The 27,486-nt window shown below is 48.6% G+C and overlaps 1 protein-coding gene across 1 annotated transcript in view; it reads right to left on the bottom strand.

Moving 5' to 3' along the window:
• Window positions 1-27,486, bottom strand: part of TCERG1 (transcription elongation regulator 1) — a 161,292-nt gene that overhangs the window by 24,613 nt on the left and 109,193 nt on the right. The window contains 2 exon segments of the mRNA XM_030212887.1: window positions 2,640-2,706; window positions 7,951-8,111. Coding sequence (XP_030068747.1) covers window positions 2,640-2,706; window positions 7,951-8,111 — 228 coding nt within the window.

Below are 27,486 nucleotides of genomic sequence, written 5' to 3'. Positions count from 1 at the left end.
ATCACTCAAAGCACCTTCGGAGCCTACAGGGGAGAATCCCTCCTCGTCGTCCCACTCAAACCGAGGCCTCTAGCCAGTGCCGCACTAGCCCCCTCCCCTAAAGGTGGGGGTCCCGCCTTCCAGGCTTGAAAAAGGGTCCAAACGAAATCCGGAGGAAAACCAACGCCTCCTGCACCCTCAGGCGCCCCCTTCGGAGCCGAGCCGGGAGCAGCAGGGCCAAAAAACAGCTTGATTCCGCGGGACGCGCGGAATCCAAAATGGCGGACGTTCCCGCCAAAACTAAATTCGTCGAAACCGTCCCTGCCGGTGCTCCTGCTGCCCCCGACACCCCCGAACTAGCTGGGCCCTCCGCAATCAACACCGGGGGTGCCGCTATCGGCGAGGCCTGCTTCGGTTCGCCGCACAACCGGCACTGACCTCCCGGCGCTTCTATTCCTCGGCGCGAGCACCTGCGCGACAGCGGAGAAGTTTGCCTGCCATGCTCGAAGCACACCACCCGCTGTGCTGATCGGCGCACACACTGTCTCTCACACTTTCCCCACAACAATTACTCGCGCTGCTCTCCCTCGCTAGCAATAGGAAACGAACCTGCCGTCCGTTCCTATCTACATAAAGCCTCAGATGGCTCTTAAAGAGATATCACCCAATTTCTTTCTTTCTTTCCTTCTTTCTTTCTGGCAGCTGAAAAGTGGGGGGCTCTCAAGGCTACAATCTTAGAAAGCAGCCGAGGCACAAAGCTGCCAGAGTCTCCAAAGAGAGCAGCACAGGGGGAGGGACCTGAACACAGGTGTAACACCCCAGGGGGAAAAACTGGGCCCCACCGGACCCAGGGCCCCGAAGCACTTATTCTTTTTTTTTTTTTTTTTTGTACCACGTACAGGGAATAGTCCAAACCAATAACTTTGGCAATAAGAGAAGAAACCCCTTAACTGAATAATCAAACTACCTCACCAGACTATTGAAGACTGCACAGGCTGTCCATCTACCTCTGCTGAGACTGAGAAAATACTGGCTAGTGGATGTACTGCACAGGTTATATATACAGTATTCAAAAGCTCAGTGTTTCTCAGTCTCCCTCTGCTGGTAGGAGGACATAACCATGCGTCTTGGACCGGTCTGGAGGGTCGTGGAGGAAAAAGGAAATTTTCAAAGTCCCGTCTGCATATTAAAATAGATTTTATATGTAGAAAGGGTGTTTATGCATATCGGAAAGACCCTCCTGAGATGGAGTGTGGTGGGGATACACTTACGCTCATATGTTTGTACTTCAAGTATGCAGGTAAGAAACAGATGGTAAAATTACCAGCACAAAGAATAGTGCAGATTGGTGCATGTACTTTCTTGAGCCAATTTTCAAAAACCGATGTAAAATCTGTGTATAAAAAATACCTGCAGACTACACATACACAATTGTTTGAAAGTTGCTCCTCTCCTTAGGATTTATGTTGGGTCCTTTTCTTTGCAAGAGACTTTAAAAATTCTTAAATACACAGTTAAACAGAAAAATTGTATACTGTAATGACAAAGTTGCAGATTATCAAGTTGGAACTCAATATTGTTATCTCCCACCAAAGCAGGAATCTATCACTGATAACTCTGGCAAAGACCAGAATACAATGTTATGGATGAAGGTAAAATTATGTATCATACCTGATAATTTTCTTTCCATTAATCATAGCAGATCAATCCATAGTCCCTCCCAGATATCTGTACTGTTTGTTCTAGTTCAGTTATATTTCAGGTTCAAGTTTAGACTTCAGTTCCTGTTCAGGAGGACTTCGAGTTCAAGTTCTTCCACTTGGATTTCCCTGGAGTTGGGGCGACTTTGTGTTACAGTGAGCTGCTGCTTCTTTCCCCCCCGTTTCGATGGTGGTTGGATTCATAACTAAATTATGCCAGTGCTCCCTCCCGCTTCGTGCGGTAGTAGGGTAGCTTTGTTCCCCCTCGCTTTGGCGGTGATGGGTTAAGCCAGCTCCTCCCGCGGTTGCGGTAGCAGGACATGCCAGTTCCCATGCGTCAGCGAGTGTGGGTGCCCCCCCCCCCCCCGCTTCGGCGGTGGTTGGGTGGCGGAGTGTCCCTTTGTGGGTGTAATTCTCTATGTTTGGTGATTCCTGCGGATGGAGCTGTGATATCGACTATACTGAGGATTTCCTGGTAGCACATGACCACATATAGAGAGGCAAAAGATTGCTCTCTATCTCCACCTGCTGGTAGATGGACACAACCCACCAGTCTATGGATTGATCTGCTTGATGATATGGAATCATGGTTTATGTTGCCTACTACTACTAACCATTTCTATAGCGCTACTAGATATACACAGCACTGCACATATTATATGGAGGTATTTTCTCGATCCCTAGAGGACTCACAATCCAGTTTTTGTACCTGGAGCAATGGAGGGTGGGAATCGAACCCAGGTTGCCAGGATCAAAGCCCACTGCAGTAGCCATTAGGCCACCCTGCCAAATATTAATTTTAGCTGCTTTGTATGCTTGCTTTGTTGTCACTGATGAAGGTAATCAACCAATAAACCTTATCCTAATCCTACACAAACCCACCTATCTTCCCACCTTAACCCTGAAAAAACCCATCAACCTCTACAATAGTTTACATTCATGATCATAATTTGAATTTACCTCCGCTTCTTTGTTTTTATAGGTTCTTCATCATTTGCTTCATCTGCTGATTCGTGTTCTTCCTTTACTGGAAAGAAGAATTCAATATGCAGTCAGTGGAGAGAAAGCATGCAGTCGAGGAAGCCTCAACCTCATTTTCATGTTTTAGTGACAAATATTTATTTTATTTAGATTTATTTACCGCCTTTTGAAGGAATTCACTCAAGGCGATGTACAGTAAGAATAAATCAAACATGAACAATAGACAACTGCAGCAGTAATATTCAAATACAAACCCAAATACAAGAACACACATCCTACAGCACAAGAGGTCATGTAGACACGAAAACATTCTGGCAACAGATATACAACAATGAATGGACAGCACAACAGACTCCATACATTACCTCATGGAATGGGATAAAAGATGCAAATGCATACTAGATAAAATAGCACCCTTACGAACAAGAACTTCACGTAAGCATAACTCGATACCATGGTTCAATGATGAACTAAAAAAGCTAAAAACACAATCCAGGAAACTCGAACAAGCATGGAGAAAAACAAAAGACGAACACACATTCAACACATGGAAACAATCACAAAGAAAATATAAATACGCAATAAGACAGACCAAAGATCATACTATAAAACTAACATAGGGACAGATTACAAAGACACGAAGAAATTATACCAACTCGTGAACAAACCCCTAGACACCAACTTGGTCACTACATTGATACAGACATCCCATCTGCAGACAAACTTGGTAAGTATTCATGAAAAAATTGCAAACCTATGCAACACCCTACACCTCAGGACAACACTGACATCAAAATCTTCCTTAATGAGTTGGACCCAACCACTGAAGAATACCCGGCTGACTGAACCTGGTTAAAATTCGCCCTCCTTACCATTGATGCAGTTGCACAGGCGATCAGCAGGTTCTCCAACACTCACTGTAAACTAGATACCTGTCCCAACTACCTAATGAAATCCGCCCCTGACCGCTTCATAGTAGATCTCATATCCCACCTAAACTACATGCTTCAGCAAAGTCTCTTCCCTAAAGAAAATGGCAATATCCTACTCACTCCAATACCAAAAGACACCAAGAAAAAAACAAATGAAATCACTAACTACCATCCAGTAGCATCCATTCCGTTGTCAGTCAAACTGATGGAAAGCATGGTAGCCAAACAACTTAAAGATTATATAAACAAATTCTCAATATTACACGAATCACAGTCAGGTTTTTGCCCCCTCCACAATGCAGAAACAGTACTACTCACTCTCCTAGCCAAATTCAAGCAGGAAATAGCAATAGGCAAAAACATCCTCCTCCTCCAATTCAACATGTCTAGTGCATTCGACACGGTAAACCATAATATATTAATAAGATTACTAGATAAGTTCGGGATTGGTGGAAACATACTTAGCTGGATCAAGGGTTTCCTAACCACAAGAACATATCAAGAAAAATCAAACTCAAACATATCATCACCATGGAAAGCAGACTGCGGAGTACCACAAGGATCACCGCTATCACCGATCCTCTTCAACCTAATGATGACCCCACTAGCCAAGTCCTTATCCAACCAAGGCCTTAACCCTTTCATCTATGCAGACGATGTCACAATATTCATTCCTTACAAATCTAAACTGACAGAAATCACCAACGAAATAATGATCAGCTTGAACATCATGGACTCTTGGGCAAATGCATTTCAACTAAAACTAAACAAAGAAAAAACACACTGTCTCATCCTCTCATCCCTACACGGCGCAGATAACCCCACAATTATCAACACCCCAGATTACACCCTCCCTATCTCAGACAGCCTGAAAATCCTCGGCATTACAATGGATCAAAACTTAACACTAGAGAGCAAAGTGACATCCACAACAAAGAAAATATTCCACTCAATGTGGAAACTCAAAACGCGTGAAGCAATTCTTCCTGATACAATCAATGGTACTAAGCCATGTAGACTACTGCAATGGAATTTACTGCGGGATGCAAAGAACAAACCTTAAAGAAACTTCAGACCGCTCAAACACGGCAGCTAGGCTTATCTTCGAGAAAAAACGCGATTTTAAAGTGCAAAACCTCTTCGCAAAAAACTACACTGGCTCCCAATCAAAGAACGCATTGCTTTCAAAATCTGTACTCTGGTTCACAAAATTATCTACAGTGAAACTCCGGAATACATGACAGACTTGATCGACCTACCAACTAGAAACACATCCGAATCAACACGAAGGTACCTAATCTGCACTACCCAAGCTGCAAAGGACTCAAATACAAATCAACTTGCGCGTCCAGTTTTTCCTACATAAGCACACAACTGTGGAACGCATTACCAAAAGCCTTGAAAACTACGAACACCACCTAAACTTCCGGAAAACACTAAAAACTAACCTGTTTTAAAAAGGTATACCCTACCGATCCAACATAAATGCCTGATCTCTGCAACACAACAAAACTAAAGAACGTAATGGACATAACACAACTCTTCCGTTGTACGATTCCCTAGTGTGGCTGTGCCACATGAACTTTATCTTACCACATCACTTTGTATTTGTTTACACCTGAGTCTGTAACGCCTCTCCGGTACTATGTAAGCCACATTGAGCCTACAAATAGGTGGGAAAATGTGGGATATAAATGTAACAAAGAATAGCGGATCAAATCATACTATTGCAAGAAAATGAATTGATCATAAATGAAGGAGAGGTCATTTATGTTTTGCTTAACTGTTGACACACTGGGATTGGGCCATTTAATCGAGCAGCGGCTTGCAGTTGGGCGTCCTTCCCCTGATGAAGCTTGACCCGGCGAAACGGGACCGTTGGGGAGGCCCTCAGTTTAAGCTGCAACAAGCTAAGTAGCCTTGCTCTATATTGTGGCTGTTTTTTTGTATTATATTATATTTATGCATTTATAGTTGTGCGAACACCGAGGAAGGAGGCTGACAGGGACCTATGATTAAAACACGGTGACAATATATGTAATCTTATTAATTAAGATCAAGATTAAGTTGTCACCAGTCTGAGGTCCTCTCCTTCATTTATGATCAATTCATTTTCTTGCAATAGTATGATTTGATCCGCTATTCTTTGCTGGAATATTATCAAATCGAGCGGAGCTCTTTTTTCCCATTGATTTTTGTTACTTTGGTGGATATAAATGTAACAAACAATAAAAAGTATGGCGTAGTATACACATAAATATAACACATATGGAAGAAATTTACCTCTTCTAGACATGCACTGCTGATTCTTAATTATTATTATTTTATGTGGACTGATGTTCAGGGAAGGAGTGAATTTTATTCATTTAATATATTTATAATCTGTTTATCTTTCAACATCTAGGCAGAGTACAATAAAACACTCATATAAAAATCCTAATCTGCAAATAAACCATTCATAACTGGGGACCAACACACACACACAAAAAACAAACAATAAAAAACAAAACACAAGAATGAGCAACCGTCTTGTGGAAAAACGTAACTGGAGGAACCAGCACTAACTCCTATTGATTAGAGCAGTGCTTCTCAACCCTGTCCTTGGGGCACTCCCAGCCAGTCAGGATATCTACCATGAATATGCAAGAGTTGGGTATGCATTCACTTCCTCCTTGGTATGCAAATCTATCTCTTGCATATTCAGGTTGGACATGCTGAAAACTTGACTGGCTGGGTGTGCCCTAAGGACAGGGGTGAGAAACACTGGGCCTTGACGCAAGAACTGATCATTTCTATTATGCTGAGTCATGAAAGTCAGAGAGGTTGAAATGGTCCTCATATGTGAAGGAGATCTAAAATAACTTGAAAATCACTTCATCTGAAATTCTGGACCTGGTATGCATTAAAAGGTTTTCTCCCTCATTGATGTAATAAACTGCAATGAACACAGCAAAATGCTTTTCCTTTGCTTAATCCTGATCATGTGTATGCTACATTTATTTCTGATGTACTAAGCATAATGGAAGTAGGGAATGGACATAGGTCAACCAAACACACGTGGAACTTCAGAGGCAGAGCAAAAAAATGTCTTTATTTGTCTAGGTATCTGTACAGTTGTCGCAATGTCTTTCCACAGAAATAAACAATTAAAGAAATAAAACAGATACACCCAGCTGATTCAAATCACAATAGCTTACTATTTTATGCGGTAATTTGAATCAACTGGTGTTATCTGTTGTTTTTCTTTTATTACATATTTCTGTGGAAAGATGTTGTGACAACTATACAGATACCTAGACTGCTGAAGCAGGCATATTGCTGTCAAAACACAAGACCATGTCGAGTCCAGTGTATCTGTGCTTTGACAAATAAAGACATTTATCTACTCTACCTCTGGAGTACCACGTGTGTTTGGTTGACCCACATCCCTTCTCTACTTCTTTAGATAGTACTTTCCCCATAGGGCTCCCTCCTTGTTTATCAAGTGTACCAAGTATCATAGCACACACACACAAACTGCACTAAACCAATGGGAAGGGAAGTCAATGGGAGTTAATCACTCAGCACTAGACCCCTAAATCGGGGACCCATGGACCATTACCACTGACCTGGTCCCAGGGAGGCTTGTGACACCCTCCATACCACTGCCATCTTGGAAAACGGCGCCATTGAGAACAGGAGAACCTTGGAGTACTACTGGTCCATTGGGACGGAGTGGGGGACCAGGTTTGCGGGCTCTCTGGTTGTGGGCTCTCTGGCTTGGGGTGCTCAGGCCAGCGAGTCCCTGGATCAGAGAGCCTGTAGTTAAAATGGAAGTAAAGTTGAGGTCGACGCTAAGGTTAAATTAAAGATTACTTCAAAGCTAAAACAAAAGTAAACCCATTACTTCCGACTTCAGTGCTAGTTTTTTATGCTTTACCTCCATTTTAGCACAAAGGTTTACTTCACTGCTTTCCCCTTATAATTAGATTACGTCAAAAGTAGAAAACAAATTATGCTTAATGTGCTTCAGGTAAACCACATTATTTCTCATTCCCATGTCATGTCTCTTGCTCCCTCATAATCTATCATACTTCCTGACTTTTTTTTTTTTTTTTGAGTGCATCAGTTTTTCCGTGTATGACTTCTTAGGGCCTTCTGTATATAATTATTCTCTTTCAATAGCCTTCTATTTCATTTGGGCTGCTGTGATTTTATTCTGGTAAATCAATATTCCAAGCTATTTCTGCATTAAATCAAATCCAACTAATGCTCTATGCAATACTAATCTAGCTTTTCTCTGAATGGTTTGAATTTAAAATGCACTGTTGATTTTTAAGTATGATACATTTATAAGGCATTGGATATAAAATACTCACTCAGTTTCTTCCCTTCTTCCATTCCTTTTTTGTGAGGGGGGTTCCTGAATAATTTATCAACATCGGCTCTTCCAACCAGGTCACTGGGCCTGTCCCACATTGAAAGCCGAGTGGTAGGATTATAAAAGAATACTCTTTCATCTCCAGTCCACACCACACACCTAAAACATATAAAAGAGTTATACAATAACCATCTGAAGGCTACCTTCTGAAATACAGTTATTAATTTTAGACTAGGTTTACATCAATTTTGATACTGCTTAAAAGATTAAAATGCTTATTAAATTTCCTTCCTGTTGAGAACAGTAGGCCATCTGATGTGAAGATTATCTATGTAATATCCTTCAGCAATACAGGATAAAAACTGGAAATAAATTAAGGAAAAATTAGGTTCTTACCTTGGTAATTTTCTTTCCTTTAGTCACAGCAGATGAATCCATTACGAGTGGGTTGTGTCCATCAACCAGCAGGGGGAAATAAAGAGCACTGAAAAACCATAGTACCTCATGGCCAGCTAGCTCCATCTACCTCTTCAGTATTTGACGCTTCCAAAGCAGAGTTACACCGCAAAGCACAATAGCATGAACTTTCCTCACAGCAGATGAACGCCCCAAAACTGGAGCTATAATTCAAAGGAGGGAATGAACTCATCCTCCTGGAGGGAATGAATTCATCCTTCTGTAACTGAACAGAAATCCTGAAGACTGTTTTCCAACTTCTCCCAATGAGGGAACATATCTACAGGAAAAACTGAACATAAAAGTATCATAAATCACATAATGAACCACTGAGGGAGGGCTCATGGATTCATCTGCTATGACTAAAGAAAAGAAAATTACCAAGGTAAGAACCTAATTTTCCCTTCCTTGTCATCAAGCAGATGAATCCATTACGAGTGGGATGTATCAAAGCAATCCCTAGATAGGGTGGGAACAAGCCACACCACGCACCAGCACTTGTGCTTCAAAATGTGCGTCTCTCCTGGCAGCCACATCCAGCCTGTAATGTTGGGCAAATGAGAGCATAGAAGCCCAAGTAGCTGCACTACATATCTCTTGAAGAGAGAGTGCTCCTGTTTCAGCCTAAGAAGAGGAAATCGCTCTAGTGGAATGTGCCTTAAAGGCTTCAGGCGGAGGCCGGCCAGATAGCAGATATGCTGAAAAGATAGCTTCTTTGAGCCAATGGGCTATAGTGGCCATAGACGCTGGAGACCCTCTGCGCGGACCTGACAAATAAACAAAAAGATGGTCAGAGGTCCTGAAGGCATTTGACATGCACAGATATTGCAACAGAGCCCTTCGCACAACCAGAAGGTGCAACTGCCCATAGACTTCTGGAAACTCATCGTTAGAAAAGGAGGGCAAGAAAGTAGGCTGGTTTAGGTGAATCGCTGAAACCACCTTAGGCATGAAGGATGGCACCGTACGTACCATTACTCTGAACTCTGAGAATTGCAGAAATGGGTCTCGACAGGACAGCGCCTGGAACTCAGATTCCTGCCTCGCCGAAGTCACGGCCACCAAAAAGACAGTCTTTAAGGTCACATCCTTCTTCGAAGCTCGCCTAAGCGGCTCGAAGGGCGAACACTGAAGGGCCTTTAAAACTAACCCCAGGTTCCAGGCCGGACACGGCGCCCGCACGGGAGGACGGAGCCGAAGCACCCCTCTAAGAAACCGTGTCACATCCGGGCATGCAGCCAGAGAGGCCAGCGACCTTCCCTCAAAAACATGCTAAGGCTGCCACTTGAACACGCAGGGAATTATAGGCCAAGCCTTTTTGTAAACCATCCTGCAAAAAGTCAAGTATGGGCGAGACAGAAGCCCGCATGGGTGTAATCGCTTTAGAAGCACACCAAGCCTCAAATTGGCGCCAAATCCTGGCATAAGCCATGGAAGTGGAACGCTTGCGGGCCTGTAGGAGAGTGGAAATGACTTTACTAGAATATCCCTTGTCTCTCAATTGCGCCCTCTCAATAGCCATGCCGTAAGACCAAAGCAGCAGGCGTCCTCCATGGTCACCGGGCCCTGTAACAACAGGTTCAGTACCAGAGGCAACGGCAGGGGATCCTCTACCAGCATCCGCCGGAGGTCCGCATATCACGGCCTCCTGGGCCAATCCGGAACAATGAGAACCACCTCTCCTTGGTGGAGCCGAATCCACAGGAGTACTCGCCCTATCAAGGGCCACGGAGGGAACACATACAGGAGGGCCCTGAGGCCAGGGTTGAGCCAAGGCATCCAACCCTGCCGAGCAAGGATCTCTCCGTCTGCTGTAGAAGCACCGGACTTTGGCATTTGTGCTTGACGCCATAAGATCCATTACGGGCTTTCCCCATTTGGCACATATCTGCAGGAATACTTCGTCTGCAAGTTCCCACTCCACTGGGTCGATCTAATTCCTGCTCAGATAATCCGCTTGCAGGTTGCTCTGACCTGCAATATGAGCTGCTGACAGAAACTGCAGATGAAGCTTGGCCCAGTGGCAAATCTGCGCGGCCTGCGCTGCTAGTGCTATGCACTGAGTGCCTCCTTGGCGATTTATGTAGGCCACTGCTGTCGTGTTGTCCGACAGAACTCTGACAGCCAATCCTTCCAGGGTCAATTGAAAGGCCAGAAGCGCCTGGAAAATCGCTTTAAACACCAAGCGATTGATGGAGCACTCCGACTCCTCGGGTGTCCAAAGACCCTGGGCATGCCTTCCCTGGCAATGTGTACCACAGCCCTTCAGGCTGGCATCTGTTACCACCAGGCACCAATCGGGGAGCGCTAGCGGCATTCCTTGCCGCAGCATGCTGTCTGAGAGCCACCACTCCATACTGAGCCGGGCCGCAGGGAGCCATGTGAGTCTGCATTGATAATCCTGAGATATTGGAGACCACCGTTGAAGCAGGGAACACTGCAGAAGTCTCAAGTGCGCTCTCGCCCAAGGTACCACTTCCAAAGTGGCCGTCATCGACCCCAACAGCTGGACTATGTCCCAAGCTCGCGGGTGAGGCATCCTCAGGAGCAGACGGACCTGGTTCTGTAGCTTGCGCCTTTGCTCGGGTAGGAAGACCATCCCCGAGGCTGTGTCGAACCGGACCCCCAAATATTCTAGAGATTGAGAGGGGGTCAGGTGACTTTTGGCTATATTGACGACCCAGCCCAGAGATTGCAGTACTGAGACCACTCTGGCTGTAACCTGATGACTCTCTTCTACAGAGTCTGCTCTGATGAGCCAGTCGTCTAGGTACGGGTGAACCCAGATACCCTCTCGCCTGAGAAAAGCAGCTACTACCACCATTACCTTGGAAAAGGTTCAGGGAGCTGTGGCGAGGCCAAAAGGCAAGGCCCAAAACGGGAAATGTTTTCCCATCACCGCAAAACGCAGAAACCTCTGGTGCGGGGGCCAAATTGGCATGTGCAAGTAAGCTTCTTTCAGGTCCAGAGACATGAGAAACTCTCCTGGCTGTACCGCCGCTATGACGGAGCGCAGGGTTTCCATGTGAAAATGCCGCACATTCAGAAACTTGTTGATTTCTTTTAAGTCTAGGATAGGCCGAAAAGACCCTCCTTTTCGCGGCACCACGAAGTAAATGGAGTAACGGCCAGAGCCGCATTCGGCGGGAGGCACGGGGGAAACCGCCCCTATATGAATCAAGCCTTGCAAGGTCTCCTCTACCGCCGCCCGTTTGGCGGCAGAACCGCATCGGGACTCCACAAACACGTCTCTTATTGGGGCATTGAATTCTATTCTGTAGCCTTCTCTGATCAGGTCCAAGACCCACTGATCTGAGGAAATCTTGGTCCACTCCTCGAGAAAGAGGGAAAGTCGTCCTCCTATCACAGGAATCGAGGAGGGGGCCGGCGCACCATCATATAGAGGGTCGCCCTTGAACTCCAGGTCTTGAGCTTGCTGCTGCGGAACGTTTGTCCGAGCGAAAGGAGCTCCTCTGCTGAAAACAGGCACGTGAAGTGAGCCTGCCATGAGTGGGAAAGCGCGGGGTACAAATGTAAAAAAAAAAAAAAAATCCCAGCAGAATGCCCCAGGCGGTACCTTCTAGCTTCACGGAAGCGAGGTCTGTAAGAGGACGCAACCGCCTGACCCTTGGAAGAAAGCCACGGCCTATCCTCGGGTTTGGCACCCCCCAGGCCTTTCACAATTTTCTCCAACTCCTCACCAAACAGGAGAAGGCCTTGAAAGGGCAACTTCACCAACCTTTGCTTAGAGGCCATGTCAGCTGCCCAATCCCTTAGCCACAGAAGACGGCGAGCCGCCACCGCTACAGCCATCTGTTTAGCCGAAGCTCTGACCAGATCATAAAGGGCGTCAGCCAAAAATGACAAGGCTGACTCCATCCGTGGTGCCACCTCCAAAAGGGGCTCCACTCCATCTCCGGGCTGTTCCACTGCCTGTTGTAACCAAGCGAGGCAGGCTCAGGCAGCGTAGCAGCTGCATGCAGACGCCCGTAAGGATAGGCCTGAAATTTCAAAGGACCGTTTCATAGCTGCCTCCAGGCGACGGTCCTGCATGTCCTTCAGGGCAACTCCTCCTTCCACTGGGAGGGTAGTTTTCTTTGTCACACCCGTGACCAGGGTATCCACTTTAGGCACTGCTAGGCGAGCCAAATGCTCCTCACTTAGAGGGTATAATTGCCCCATAGCCTTGGCATCTTTCGAAGGCCCCTCGGGGTCAGCCCATTGAGCCGTGATAAGCTCTTGGATGGACTCATGCAAAGGAAAGGCTCGAGCAGGCTTCTTAGTACTTGCTATCCTCGGATTACCGGAGGAGGTCTCAGTACTCCCAGGGTCTTCTATAGAGAGGACCTGCAAGGCATCTGTAATAAGCACTGGCAGCTCATCGCGGTGGAAAATATTCACTGCGGAAGGATCACCTGGATCCGGTGGCAATCCTGCACCTTCTTCTGGCTCTCCAGACCACGAAGGCCTGCCAGACCCCTCGGAGTCCTCACATCCTGACCACGGGGGGAAGGGGGTGCGCCACTCTCTGAAGGGGAATCCACCCTTCTGCGCTTGTCTTGCGGCCATCTGTCAGGGGAAAACGCACCTGACGGTAATCCAAGGCCAGACTCCACTGGAGGGGGTACAGAAAGCAGGGCCGCAAGGCACCCCTGCGGAAGAGCTCTTTTTAACAGGTATGCATTTTGCAGCAATAAAACAAATTCAGGGGAAAATGGCTCACCCTGGCCTCCCGGTTCCAGTCCGGGGGAAACAGCTCTTTTATCAGCCTCCACACGAGGCGCCCCTCCAGGATCAAACCCCTCCGCCTCAGCAGGGGTCGCACCATGCTGTTCCAAAATGGTGCCCGCTGCCAGCTCCACGGAACGGAAAGGAACATCGCTCGCCATGTTCGGGCCGGCTCTACTGTCTGAAAAGCACGCCTTACAGAGCCCCGCTGCAGATTTGCGCTTGCCACAAACGGAACAGCGCTTAACTTTCTCAGCAGCCATCGCCGAAAGCGGCGGTAATTCAAAATGGCGGATCCGTGCCAAAATCGTCCCAAACGTGGGCCCTCCGCGAAGAAGCTACAAAATGCTCTTACCTCACCAGACCGAGTCTCCGAGCTCCGGTCACGCTGCACAATCAGAAGAAAACCTCTTTTCTGGGATCGCAGCGCCAAAGCGCGACGCAACTTTTTTTTTTTTTAACGCTATGAGGAAAGTTTGAGGCAACAGCGAAAGAGGCAAATTTCCAACTCCGGAGGATCAGTAGCGTGGGAAAGGCAGGGAAAGGGCGAACCTATGTGCCTGCATCCACAGCGTGGGCAAAGACAGGGACAGGGCTTGCCTATTTGTCTATTTCCACATCGGGGGCCGGGTAAGGCAGGGAAAGGGCTAACCTATTTGCCTTTAAAGTGGGCACCATCAGCCACAACACCCCTGCTACAACTGGCAAAAGCACAGGAGCCACCCCAGGCAGATTTTCTGAAGGAGCTTGAACGAGCTGCAACCACCCTGCTGGGGAGATAGAGAATACTGAAGAGGCATATGGAGCTAGCTGGCCATGTGGCACTATGGTTTTTCAGTGCTCTCTATCTCCCTCTGCTGGTTAATGGACACAACCCACTTGTAATGGATTCATCTGCTTGATGACAAGGAAAGTCCCATTGTATTAAAGCCATGTTTTATCTTTAGACATCTGTTCATTGATGCTTCGGCTGATAGAACTAATTAGTAATTTGGATTAAGTTAAACATTTCAAGTTAACAGGCTTAAATAACGTTATAGTTTAGAGTACTTCAGAAACATGAATGCAGCCACCTCATAGGTGGAAGGCCTTTCTGACATATAGGCTTCATATAAGTTTTCAAAAGGAGAAGTAAAAAAGGAATAATGAAATCTATTGTTTGCTAATTTCCTTTCCTTGATTCCTGCTCTACCAGTCCGAACTGAGGAATTATGCTACCCTACCAGCAGAAGGAAGCAGAGGACCTGCGCATTCTGGTGACATCACCAATATAAGGAGTGGTGCATCGTTCTGGAACTTGCCAGTATGCTAATGCCAAAGTTGATAAACAAGTGTAATAGCCACAGACAACAAACTACAATAGCCGACGTCTTCCTGGGTGGACCTAGATTGGTCTAGCAGGAATCAAGAAAAGGAAATTAGTAGTTTTTCATCTTTCTTATTATTCTGCTAGACCAGAAACAAAACTTCACTCCTCAGGGTAAGAGAAAGACAAGGCTTTCTCCATAACCACCCTGTCAAGGCACCATCTTCAAATCTGTAGTGATTGACAAATGAGTACAACAAGGAATAAGTTGTTACTCTACAAATATCTTCCAGGCCCACAGCTTGGATCTTCACCCAAGAGATCGCCTGAGACCTCATAGAATGTGCTTGAAGGCCTTTGACACTATCTTCCAATTCAGAAGGTATGCAGACAATTGCTCCCTCAATCCACTACACCAAGGATGGGGCAGACTGCTGAACATCACAAATAGTTGGACTTGCGGGAGGAAATCATGGTTTCTAGGTAGTGAATAAGCACCCTGCAGATGTCAAATTTGTGAAGAATCTTTGCTGCTTCATCCATTTTCCCCTTGGAAAAAAGACAGCAGGGAGATGGATTGGTTGAGGTGGGAGAAACCACCTTAGGCATGAAGGAAGAAAGAGTGTGCAGAGATATGGAGTCTGCTGCAGAGCATAAGCATGGGTCCCTGCAAGAGATGCCTTGCAACTCTCAGATTTGCCTGGTTGAAGATATAACCACCAAGAGAGTGGTCTTCAAAGCCAGGTCCTTTACTGTTGTATGCCACAACAGCTCAAAGGGAAACTCTTCCGACATATTTAGGACCAGATTAAGATCTCACTGCGGTATCACTCCTTATACTGATGTCATCACTGGAAAGCTCAAGTTCTCTGCTTTCATCTGCTGATCAGGTGGCATAACCTGTCAGTCTGGACTGATTTTTAACAGGATAAGAAAATTACAACTTGATTAAAACAGGCATAAATGAGACAAGACCTACCCAAATTCAAGTCTGTGGTAGAGGGGAGTTAAAACTCATGACCCTAAACTTCTCCCAATTCCATTCAAAGATGGGATGGGGCATTTACTTAGTGTTCCAAGAGACACAGACTGGTCTGCTTTTCTGGATATCTAATTTGCATAGACTTGGTCTGAGAATAAGATTAACATGCATATTTTCCTTATTCAAGAAACCAGGCCTGATTTTGTCCATCAAAGTACACCACTATCTTAGACTACACTGAAGACCAACTGCCATGTGGTTTGGAATCCTCCTGCAAGTTTGCTGGAGTCAGAAACCAGGTCTCATAGCCTTTGATAACACCATATCAAATTCACAGACTATTATTAAGACCAGGAGAATAAGAGAACAGCCCAGCACTACGACCAGCGGTTAGCGTATCTGGGTTTAAAAAAAGGTTTGGACAAGATCCTGAAGAAAAAGTCCATAGTTTGCTATTGAGATGACATTGGGAAGCCACTGCTTGCGCGGAATGTTGCTACTATTTGGGTTTCTGCCAAGTATTGTGACCTGACTTGGCCACTACTGGAAACAGGATACTAGGTTAGATGGACTATTGGTCTGACCCAGTATGGCTATTCTTATGTTCTTATGACCAGCAACCTAATATCCTCAGGGACTGAATTAACAGGGATCATCTTCCATTATATACCTATTCTTAAAAAATATCTATTGATCAGACCCTTACTTTCTATTCATGAAAAGTAAAAACATTCCAGCATCAGTCAGTTAAGTGCTTAAAAACCAACAATGTGAACAACATAAGAAAACTAGGCATATACACTTTTACTTCTCTACTAATGTTTAAAGGCCTTTCACTGCCATCACCTGGGCATTAAGAAAATCAAAATATTACATCATACATCAACCAACACAAGCAACAAGCAAAAGGCTGTTTCTCAATCACATTTTAGAAATGTTGTTTTAATTTGTGGATAGAAAACAATTCCTTTATAACAGTGGTTTTCAAACTAGTACTCAGGACTCACCTAGCCACTAAGGTTTTCAGGGCACTCACAATGAAAGTGCACGGCATAGATTTGCACACAATGGAGGCAGTACATGGGAATTTATCTCATGCATATTCACTGTGGATACCCTGAAAATCTGACTGGCTAGGTTTGTTCCAAGGACTTGGTTGAGAACACCTGCTTTTTAATATTACTGTAAACAAATCAATGGAGGTAAACCAATTCACTTTTCCTCAATTTATAGTTCCTGTGACAGATTATGTATGGGCTGTCAGTTAAAGTGACCCTCGGTATATGTCTATGAACAGAGTAATACAAACCTATTGGTAATAGGGTGATTATTTTGACTAGCATAGAAAGGGAAGCACCAGAAACCATAACAAACTGTTCTCTTTTCAGCACTATTTGCTATATAATGTATTATTAACTTTCTACAATATTACTAAGGAAATCCATCTTTACTTCCCCTACCTTTCTCATTTACCAGAGCACTAATTTCTGCAGTTTTTGATCTGTATTTTAGGTTATTCTGTAGTAGCTGTAAGTCACCTCACATACTACTGTCAACCCCAATGAAGACAAAACACTGGTGCTTTGAGAAAAGGGAAAGGGGGGAAAGGGAATGAAACTTTATATACCACCTTTCTGTGGTTTTTGCAACTACCTTCAAAGCAGTTTACATAGTATATACAGGTACTTATTTGTACCTGAGGCAATGGAGGGTTAAGTGACTTGTCCAGAGTCACAAGTAGCTGGGAATCGAACCCAGTTCTCCAAGATCAAAGTCCGCTGCACTAACCACTAGGCTACTCCTAGAGAGGCAGAACCAGGGGCGTATCTGGAATCCGGCGGTAGGGGGGGCCACAGCCAGAGAGGGGGGGCACATTTTTGCCTCCCTCCCCCCCCCCCCCGCCGCCGCCTCTCTCCACCCCCTCCCCGCCGTCAACCCTCCCCCGCTGCTTACTTTTGCTGGCGCCGAGGTCCGACCCGCAATCTCCGTTTTTCGTCTTCCTCCGTGGCCATGCTTCCAGGAAGTAACGCTGCAGTGCTGATTCGTTGAATCCAGTTCGACGTCTGACGTCAGACGCCGAACTGAATTCAACGAATCAGCACTGCAGCGTTACTTCCTGGAAGCATGGCCACGGAGGAAGACGAAAAACGGAGATTGCGGGTCGGACCTCGGCGCCAGCAAAAGTACGCAGCGGGGGAGGGTTGACGGCGGGGAGGGGGGCCAGGGCGAAATCTGCGGGGGCCCAGGCCCCTGTGGCCCCACGCAGATACGCCCCTGGGCAGAACTAATAAAAGGATTGACATTTTTAAAAATGTTGACAAAGGTGTATTAATTGTGACTGAGTATGCTAACAAAGGATCTGCACAGTTTGGCAAAGGTTGGATCAATCCACAAGGGAAGTTAGGGTGACCATATAAAATAAGGGTGACCATATAAAATAAGGAAGTTAATCAACTGCAGCTTTATATAGCTACTTGACTGTTACACTGACAGTTTGAACTTCGTGGGTGTGGCTTGGATCTCTTTCAGGGAGAGAAAACTAACAACTTATAGCAGCAGCTTCAGAGAGCATTTTCCATCTCACAGACAGGCTGCAGAGAATACCTTCTCCTGCTTTAGACTTAATCCCGCCCACCCTACCCCTCTACCCACCCACCCCTAGAGTGACATGTCTTATATAACCTCCCTATCAACCCACTCATTACTTTACCTCACCCATTTCTATTCTTCTATCACCTTCTCCCAATACTCCAACCAGAGTTACACCTAACCACACTGACCACCCTTCAACATCTTCAGTCCTTCTGTGACTGTTCTCTTGTGCTTGACTGCTTAAATATTTTAAATTTAAATGCTTTACTTTTTGTCTATTAGATTGTAAGCTCTTTGAGCAGGGACTGTCTTTCTTCTGTGTTTGTACAGCGCTGCGTACACTTTGTAGCGCTCTAGAAATGTTAAATAGTAGTAGTAGTACTTGACTGTTTCTTATTGTAGTTCATTTCACTTTCAATAAAGCACTGTAAATAGAAGATTTACAAGCGAATGTTTATTTATATTTTGCTCACACCTTTTTCAGTAGTAGCTCAAGGTGAGTTACATTCAGGTACACGGTGAAATTAGGCCTTACCTGCTAATTTTCTTTCCTCTAGACCCTCCAGACCGGTCAAGATGCTTGGGTTATGCATGCCTACCAGCAGAGGGAGACTGAGAACACTAACTTCAAACTGAGTACATATAACCTGTGCTAGCCCTCTAGCGAATGCTACATACCTGTAGAAGGTATTCTCAGAGGACAGCAGGCTGATTGTTCTCACTGATGGGTTGACGTCCTCGGCAGCCCCCTCCATCGGAAAGTTTACTAGCAAAGGCCTTTGCTAGTCCTCGCGCGCGCATGCGCGGCCGTCTTCCCGCCCGAAACCGGCTCGAGCCGGCCAGTCCAGTATGTAGCAAGACAATACACTTCAAGGGAAGACTCAACTCCAAAGGGGAGGCGGGCGGGTTTGTGAGAACAATCAGCCTGCTGTCCTCGGAGAATACCTTCTACAGGTATGTAGCATTCGCTTTCTCCGAGGACAAGCAGGCTGCTTGTTCTCACTGATGGGGTATCCCTAGCCCCCAGGCTCACTCAAAACAACAACCATGGTCAATTGGGCCTCGCAACGGCGAGGACATAACTGAGATTGACCTAAAAAATTTACCAACTAACTGAGAGTGCAGCCTGGAACAGAACAAACAGGGCCCTCGGGGGGTGGAGTTGGATCCTAAAGCCCAAACAGGTTCTGAAGAACTGACTGCCCGAACCGACTGTCGCGTCGGGTATCCTGCTGCAGGCAGTAATGAGATGTGAATGTGTGGACAGATGACCACGTCGCAGCTTTGCAAATTTCTTCAATGGAGGCTGACTTCAAGTGGGCTACCGACGCAGCCATGGCTCTAACATTATGAGCCGTGACATGACCCTCAAGAGCCAGCCCCGCCTGGGCGTAAGTGAAGGAAATGCAATCTGCTAGCCAATTGGATATGGTGCGTTTCCCTACAGCCACTCCCCTCCTATTGGGGTCAAAAGAAACAAACAATTGGGCGGACTGTCTGTTGGGCTGTGTCCGCTCAAGGTAGAAGGCCAATGCTCTCTTGCAGTCCAATGTGTGCAGCTGACGTTCAGCAGGGCAGGAATGAGGACGGGGAAAAAATGTTGGCAAGACAATTGACTGGTTCAGATGGAACTCCGACACAACCTTCGGCAGGAACTTAGGGTGAGTGCGGAGGACTACTCTGTTATGATGAAATTTGGTGTACGGGGCCTGGGCTACCAGGGCCTGAAGCTCACTGACTCTACGAGCTGAAGTAACTGCCACCAAGAAAATGACCTTCCAGGTCAAGTACTTCAGATGGCAGGAATTCAGTGGCTCAAAAGGAGGTTTCATCAGCTGGGTGAGAACGACATTGAGATCCCATGACACTGTAGGAGGCTTGACAGGGGGCTTTGACAAAAGCAAACCTCTCATGAAGCGAACAACTAAAGGCTGTCCCGAGATCGGCTTACCTTCCACACGGTAATGGTATGCACTGATTGCACTAAGGTGAACCCTTACAGAGTTGGTCTTGAGACCAGACTCAGACAAGTGCAGAAGGTATTCAAGCAGGGTCTGTGTAGGACAAGAGCGAGGATCTAGGGCCTTGCTGTCACACCAGACGGCAAACCTCCTCCAATGGAAGAAGTAACTTCTCTTAGTGGAGTCTTTCCTGGAAGCAAGCAAGATGCGGGAGACACCCTCTGACAGACCCAAAGAGGCAAAGTCTACGCCCTCAACATCCAGGCCGTGAGAGCCAGAGACTGGAGGTTGGGATGCAGAAGCGCCCCCTCGTCCTGTGTGATGAGGGTCGGAAAACACTCCAATCTCCACGGTTCTTCGGAGGATAACTCCAGAAGAAGGGGGAACCAGATCTGACGCGGCCAAAAAGGAGCAATCAGAATCATGGTGCCTCGGTCTTGCTTGAGTTTCAACAAAGTCCTCCCCACCAGAGGGATGGGAGGATAAGCATACAGCAGGCCCTCCCCCCAATCCAAGAGGAAGGCATCCGATGCTAGTCTGCCGGGGGCCTGAAACCTGGAACAGAACTGAGGGACTTTGTGGTTCATTCGAGATGCGAAGAGATCCACCAAGGGGGTGCCCCACGCTTGAAAGATCTGGCGCACCACTCTGGAGTTGAGCGACCACTCGTGAGGTTGCATAATCCGGCTCAGTCTGTCGGCCAGACCGTTGTTTACGCCTGCCAGATATGTGGCTTGGAGCACCATGCCGAGACGGCGGGCCCAGAGCCACATGCTGATGGCTTCCTGACACAGGGGGCGAGATCCGGTGCCCCCCTGCTTGTTGACATAGTACATGGCAACCTGGTTGTCTGTCTGAATTTGGATAATTTGGTGGGACAGCCGATCTCTGAAAGCCTTCAGAGCGTTCCAGATCGCTCGCAACTCCAGAAGATTGATCTGTAGATCGCGTTCTTGGAGGGACCAACTTCCTTGGGTGTGAAGCCCATCGACATGAGCTCCCCATCCCAGGAGAGACGCATCCGTGGTCAGCACTTTTTGTGGCTGAGGAATTTGGAAGGGACGTCCCCAGAGTCAAATTGGAGCAATTCGTCCACCAATACAGGGATTTGAGAAAACTCGTGGACAAGTGGATCACGTCCTCTAGACCCCCAGCGGCCTGATACCACTGGGAGGCTAGGGTCCATTGAGCAGATCTCATGTGGAGGCGGGCCATGGGAGTCACATGAACTGTGGAGGCCATGTGGCCCAGCAATCTCAACATCTGCCGAGCTGTGATCTGCTGGGACGCACGCACCCGCGAGACGAGGGACAACAAGTTGTTGGCTCTCGTCTCTGGAAGATAGGCGCGAGCTGTCCGAGAATCCAGCAGGGCTCCTATGAATTCGAGTTTCTGCACTGGGAGAAGATGGGACTTTGGGTAATTTATCACAAACCCCAGTAGCTCCAGGAGGCGAATAGTCATCTGCATGGACTGCAGGGCTCCTGCCTCGGACGTGTTCTTCACCAGCCAATCGTCGAGATATGGGAACACGTGCACCCCCAGCCTGCGAAGTGCCGCTGCTACCACAGCTAGGCACTTTGTGAACACCCTGGGCGCAGAGGCGAGCCCAAAGGGTAGCACACAGTACTGGAAGTGGCGGGTGCCCAACTGAAATCGCAGATACTGTCTGTGAGCTGGCAGTATCGGGATGTGTGTGTAGGCATCCTTCAAGTCCAGAGAGCATAGCCAATCGTTTTGCTGAATCATGGGGAGAAGGGTGCCCAGGGAAAGCATCCTGAACTTTTCTTTTACGAGATATTTGTTCAGGGCCCTTAGGTCTAGGATGGGACGCATCCCCCCTGTTTTCTTTTCCACAAGGAAGTACCTGGAATAGAATCCCAGCCCTTCTTGCCCGGATGGCACGGGCTCGACCTCATTGGCGCTGAGAAGGGCGGAGAGTTCCTCTGCAAGTACCTGCTTGTGCTGGAAGCTGTAAGACTGAGCTCCCGGTGGACAATTTGGAGGTTTTGAGGCCAAATTGAGGGTGTATCCCTGCCGGACTATTTGGAGAACCCACTGATCGGAGGTTATGAGAGGCCACCTTTGGTGAAAAGCTTTCAACCTCCCCCCGACCGGCAGGTCGCCCGGCACTGACACTTGGATGTCGGCTATGCTCTGCTGGAGCCAGTCAAAAGCTCGCCCCTTGCTTTTGCTGGGGAGCCGCGGGGCCTTGCTGAGGCGCACGCTGCTGATGAGAGCGAGCGCGCTGGGGCTTAGCCTGGGCCGCAGGCTGTCGGGAAGGAGGATTGTACCTACGCTTACCAGAAGCATAGGGACCAGTCTTCCTTCCCCCGAAAAATCGTCTACCTGTAGAGGTAGAGGCTGAAGGCTGCCGGCGGGAGAACTTGTCGAATGCGGTGTCCCGCTGGTGGAGAGACTCTACCACCTGCTCGACTTTTTCTCCAAAAATGTTGTCCGCACGGCAAGGCGAGTCCGCAATCCGCTGCTGGAGTCTATTCTCCAGGTCGGCGGCACGCAGCCATGAGAGCCTGCACATCACCACACCTTGAGCAGCGGCCCTGGACGCAACATCAAAAGTGTCATAAACTCCTCTGGCCAGGAATTTTCTGCACGCCTTCAGCTGCCTGACCACCTCCTGAAAAGGCTTGGCTTGCTCAGGGGGAAGAGCATCAACCAAGCCCGCCAACTGTCGCACATTGTTCCGCATGTGTATGCTCGTGTAGAGCTGGTAAGACTGGATCTTGGCCACGAGCATAGAAGAATGGTAGGCCTTCCTCCCAAAGGAGTCTAAGGTTCTAGGATCTTTGCCCGGGGGCGCCGAAGCATGCTCCCTAGAACTCTTAGCCTTCTTTAGGGCCAGATCCACAACTCCAGAGTCATGAGGCAACTGAGTGCGCATCAGCTCTGGGTCCCCATGGATCCGGTACTGGGACTCAATCTTCTTGGGAATGTGGGGATTACTTAGTGGCTTGGTCCAGTTCGCAAGCAATGTCTTTTTTAGGACATGGTGCAAGGGAACAGTGGACGCTTCCTTAGGTGGAGAAGGATAGTCCAGGAGCTCAAACATTTCAGCCCTGGGCTCGTCCTCCACAACCACCGGGAAGGGGATGGCCGTAGACATCTCCCGGACAAAGGAAGCAAAAGACAGACTCTCGGGAGGAGAAAGCTGTCTCTCAGGAGAGGGAGTGGGATCAGAAGGAAGACCCTCAGACTCCTCGTCAGAGAAATATCTGGGGTCCTCCTCTTCCTCCCACGAGGCCTCACCCTCGGTGTCAGACACAAGTTCACGAACCTGCGTCTGCAACCTCGCCCTACTCGACTCGGTGGAACCCCGTCCACGGTGGGGGCGTCGAGAGGTAGACTCCCTCGCCCGCATCGGCGAAGCTCCCTCCGCCGACGTAGTCGGGGAGCCTTCATGGGAGGTGGCCGCTGTCGGCACCGCACGCGGTACCGACGTCGGGGACCTCAACCCGGGCGATGGGCCAGCTGGCGCCACGCTCGACGGTACCGGAGGCGCAAGCACCGCCGGTACCGGAGGGGTAGGGCGCAACAGCTCTCCCAGAATCTCTGGGAGAACGGCCCGGAGGCTCTCGTTTAGAGCGGCTGCAGAGAAAGGCTGAGAGGTCGATGCAGGCGTCGACGTCAGAACCTGTTCCGGGCGAGGAGGCTGTTCCAGGCTGTCCAGAGTGGAGCGCATCGACACCTCCTGAACAGAGGGTGAGCGGTCCTCTCGGTGCCAATGCCTGCTGGGTGCCGAATCCCTTGGCGACCCAGAGCTCTCGGTGCCGACATGGGGAGGAGACCGGTGTCGATGCTTCTTCGACTTCTTCCGAAGCATGTCACCGGAGCTCCCCGGCACCGACGAGGAGGACGTAGAATCCATCCGTCGCTTCCTCGGGGCCGAGACCGAAGAGGGTCGATCCCGGGGGGGCTGTACCGCAGGAGCCCTCAGGGTAGGAGGAGACCCACCCGAAGGCTCACCGCCACCAGCAGGGGAATGGACAGCCCTCACCTGCACTCCTGACGATGCACCTCCGTCCGACGACATCAGCAGACGAAGTCTCGGTACCACCGACGTCGATGCAGTCGCCCGATGCCTCGGCGCCGATGCAGAGGTTCGATGCCTCGATGCAGTCGATGAAGCGGCAGCCAAGGAAGATGGTCCGGACGCTGACGACGTCGATGCACTCGATGCCTCCGGTGCCGATGCCGACGAAGAGCCCGAGAACAAAACGTTCCACTGGGCTAATCTCGCTACCTGAGTCCGCCTTTGTAACAGGGAACACAGACTGCAGTTCTGAGGGCGGTGCTGGGCCCCTAGACACTGAAGACACGCAGAGTGCCTATCAGTGAGCGAGATTACCCGGGCGCACTGGGTGCACTTCTTGAAGCCGCTGGAAGGCTTCGATGTCATGGGCGGAAAAATCACGCCGGCGAAATCAAAAGCCGAAATGGCGAAAATTGAAGCACCAAAATTTAGAGGGAGAAAAATCTCGACCGAGGCCAAAAGAGGCCTACCCCGACAACGAAAGAAAACTTACGGGGCAAAAACTGAGAAATACGGGAAGGGCAGAAAACCCGAAAGGGTCTTCCGGAACACTACCGGAGCGCTTCCCGAACTTTTTCAAGGAAAAAACAGCAAAAAAACACGTCGAAAAGGACGCGCGAGGTCGACTCTCTGGGGCACGAACGGCGTAACACGACCGTACCGAGCGCGGACGAAAGAAGACTGGCCGGCTCGAGCCGGTTTCGGGCGGGAAGACGGCCGCGCATGCGCGGTGCGAATGGGCGCGCGAGGACTAGCAAAGGCCTTTGCTAGTAAACTTTCCGATGGAGGGGGCTGCCGAGGACGTCAACCCATCAGTGAGAACAAGCAGCCTGCTTGTCCTCGGAGAAACCTCCAGTATACACTTAGCAAAGCAGAGAAACAAATCCCTGGAACAGTAACTCTGAAACTAATAGAACCCCTGTACCTGGAAAACTAATAGTTAAACACCAACAGTGTGCTTAAACAGATGAAACGCCCAGGCGTCCCACTCTGCAGAATATTAGAGTCAAAGAAAGTTCTCCGACCATACTGAATATAAAATGAACAGTCATAGCAGAACACGGCTCAAAATACTTCTGATAATCGACACGGCTGAAAAATACTTCTGATAAGAGACAGGGGGGCTCTTGACCGGTCTGGAGGGTCTAGAGGAAAGAAAATTAGCAGGTAAGGCCTAATTTCACCTTCCTCAGCAACCCTCCAGACCGGTCAAGACGCTTGGGAAGTACCAAAGCAGTAGACACATTAAGGGTGGGACCCATGAAAAGCAGAAGACAACACAGCCGCTCCAAACCGAGCATCCTCTTTTGCCTGCACATCAATTCTATAATGCTTTACAAAAGAATGAATGGACGACCACGCCGCCGCCTTACAAATGTCCTGCGGAGGAATAAAACTACTTTCCGCCCAAGAGGCGGCTACCCCCCGAGTAGAGTGTGCCTTTAGTACCGAGGGAACTGCCCGACGCTTCAACAAATACGCCAAGGCAATAGTCTCCTTCAACCATCTAGCCAGAGTAGCCTTGGAAGCCGCTTCACCCTTTCTGGGACCTCCAAACAAAATGAACAAACGATCCGACGCTCGGAAGTCCTGCGTTCTGCTCAAATACGGCCGCAAAATGCGTCGAACATCCAACTTAGCCAAACGACGTTGAGAGAGATCACCAGACCTATCCCCCAACACTGGTAACGAAATCACCTGATTTACATGAAAGGAGGATACCACCTTAGGAACAAACGAAGGAACTGTCCGCAAAGTCACTTTCTCCTTAGCCAAGGAGAGAAAAGGCTCTCTACCAGACAAAGCCTGTAGCTCCAAAATTCTACGCGCCGAAGTAATGGCCACCAGAAACACTGTCTTTAAAGTAAGATCTTTACACGAGATGGAAGCCAACGGTTCAAACGGAGGGCCTACCAGAGCCTCCAAGACCAAATTCAAATCCCAAGGCGGAACCGTCGGCCGACGAGGCGGACGAAGCAACTTGACAGCTTTCAAGAACCGCCCCACGTCCGGCGAAGCCGCCAAGGAAATCCCCTGAATCTTTCCACGGAAACAAGACAACGCTGAAACCTGCACTTTCAGGGAAGAGAGCGAGAGCCCCCTGTCAAGACCGTCCTGCAGGAACTCCAAAACTTCCGCGATCGAAACACGTAGAGGAACATAATCCCGCTCTTGACACCAGTTCTCAAAAATGCGCCACACCCGCACATAAGCCAAAGAAGTAGACCTCTTACGAGAACGCAACATGGTATCAATTACCCTGGCTGAAAAACCTTTCTTCCTTAATCTGAGCCTCTCAAGAGCCAGGCCGTAAGCGAGAATGGAGAAGGGTCGGCCATCTCGATCGGCCCCTGAACCAATCTCACCCCGGGCCCCAACGGAATCGGAGCCTGCACTAATAACCGAACCAGGTCTCCGTACCACGGACGTCGAGGCCAATTGGGCGCAATTAGAACCACTAGACCTGCATGGCGCCCGATCCGCTGCACCACGCGGCCCACCAGAGGCCACGGCGGAAATACATAGAGCAACTGTTGAGTCGGCCACGGGAGCACTAACGCGTCGATGCCCTCGGCCCGAGGATCTCTTCGACGACTGAAGAAGCGAGAGACCTGAGCGTTGTCGGCCGATGCCATGAGATCCAGCACCGGCCGACCCCACTCCAACACCAGTCGATTGAACACTGAGGGATGGAGGGACCCACTCCCCGGGGTCTAATGTGTGCCTGCTTAGAAAATCTGCCCTCACGTTGTCCACCCCTGCCACGTGGCCCGCCGAGAGACCCTGAAGATGAGCTTCTGCCCACAACATTAACTCTGCCGCCTCCACAGCTAACGCTTGGCTCTTCGTTCCCCCCTGCCGATTTACATATGCGACGGCCGTGGCATTGTCGGAAAGAACCCTGACTGCCTTGCCTTCTAACAGGCTCTGAAAGGACCGAAGAGCCAACCGAATTGCTCGAGTCTCCAGGCGATTGATGGACCAAGATGCTTCCTCCAACGTCCTTGGGCTACCTGACCCAGGCAATGCGCTCCCCAGCCCAAGAGACTCGCATCTGTGGTCAGCACCGTCCAATTGGGAGTGTCCAGCGGCATGCCCTTCGCTAGATTTGGAGAGTGGAGCCACCAGCGAAGGCTGCGAAGGGCAACCCCCGACAGAGGGAAACTCTCCTCCAGGTCCTGAGACTGAGGAGACCAACGAGACAACAAAGCTCTCTGTAATTCTCTCATATGGGCCCTGGCCCAAGGAACCACCTCTATTGTTGCTGCCATCAGACCCAACACCTGAAGATACGCCCGAGCCGAAGGCGCTCTCTGCGCTCGGAGCTGACGGATCTGTCCCTGCAGCTTGAAGATGCGAGGAGCTGTCAAAAACACCCGGCCCTTCTTCGTGTCGAAGCGAACTCCCAGATACTCCAGGGACTGGGAAGGCACCAGGCGACACTTTGCCAGATTGAC

The sequence above is a fragment of the Microcaecilia unicolor genome, chromosome 8 (genome assembly GCF_901765095.1).
Source record: "Microcaecilia unicolor chromosome 8, aMicUni1.1, whole genome shotgun sequence".
Classification (NCBI taxonomy): Eukaryota; Metazoa; Chordata; class Amphibia; order Gymnophiona; family Siphonopidae; genus Microcaecilia; species Microcaecilia unicolor.
The sequence above is the reverse complement of the archived record's forward strand: the minus strand, read 5'-3'. Positions and strand labels throughout refer to the sequence as shown.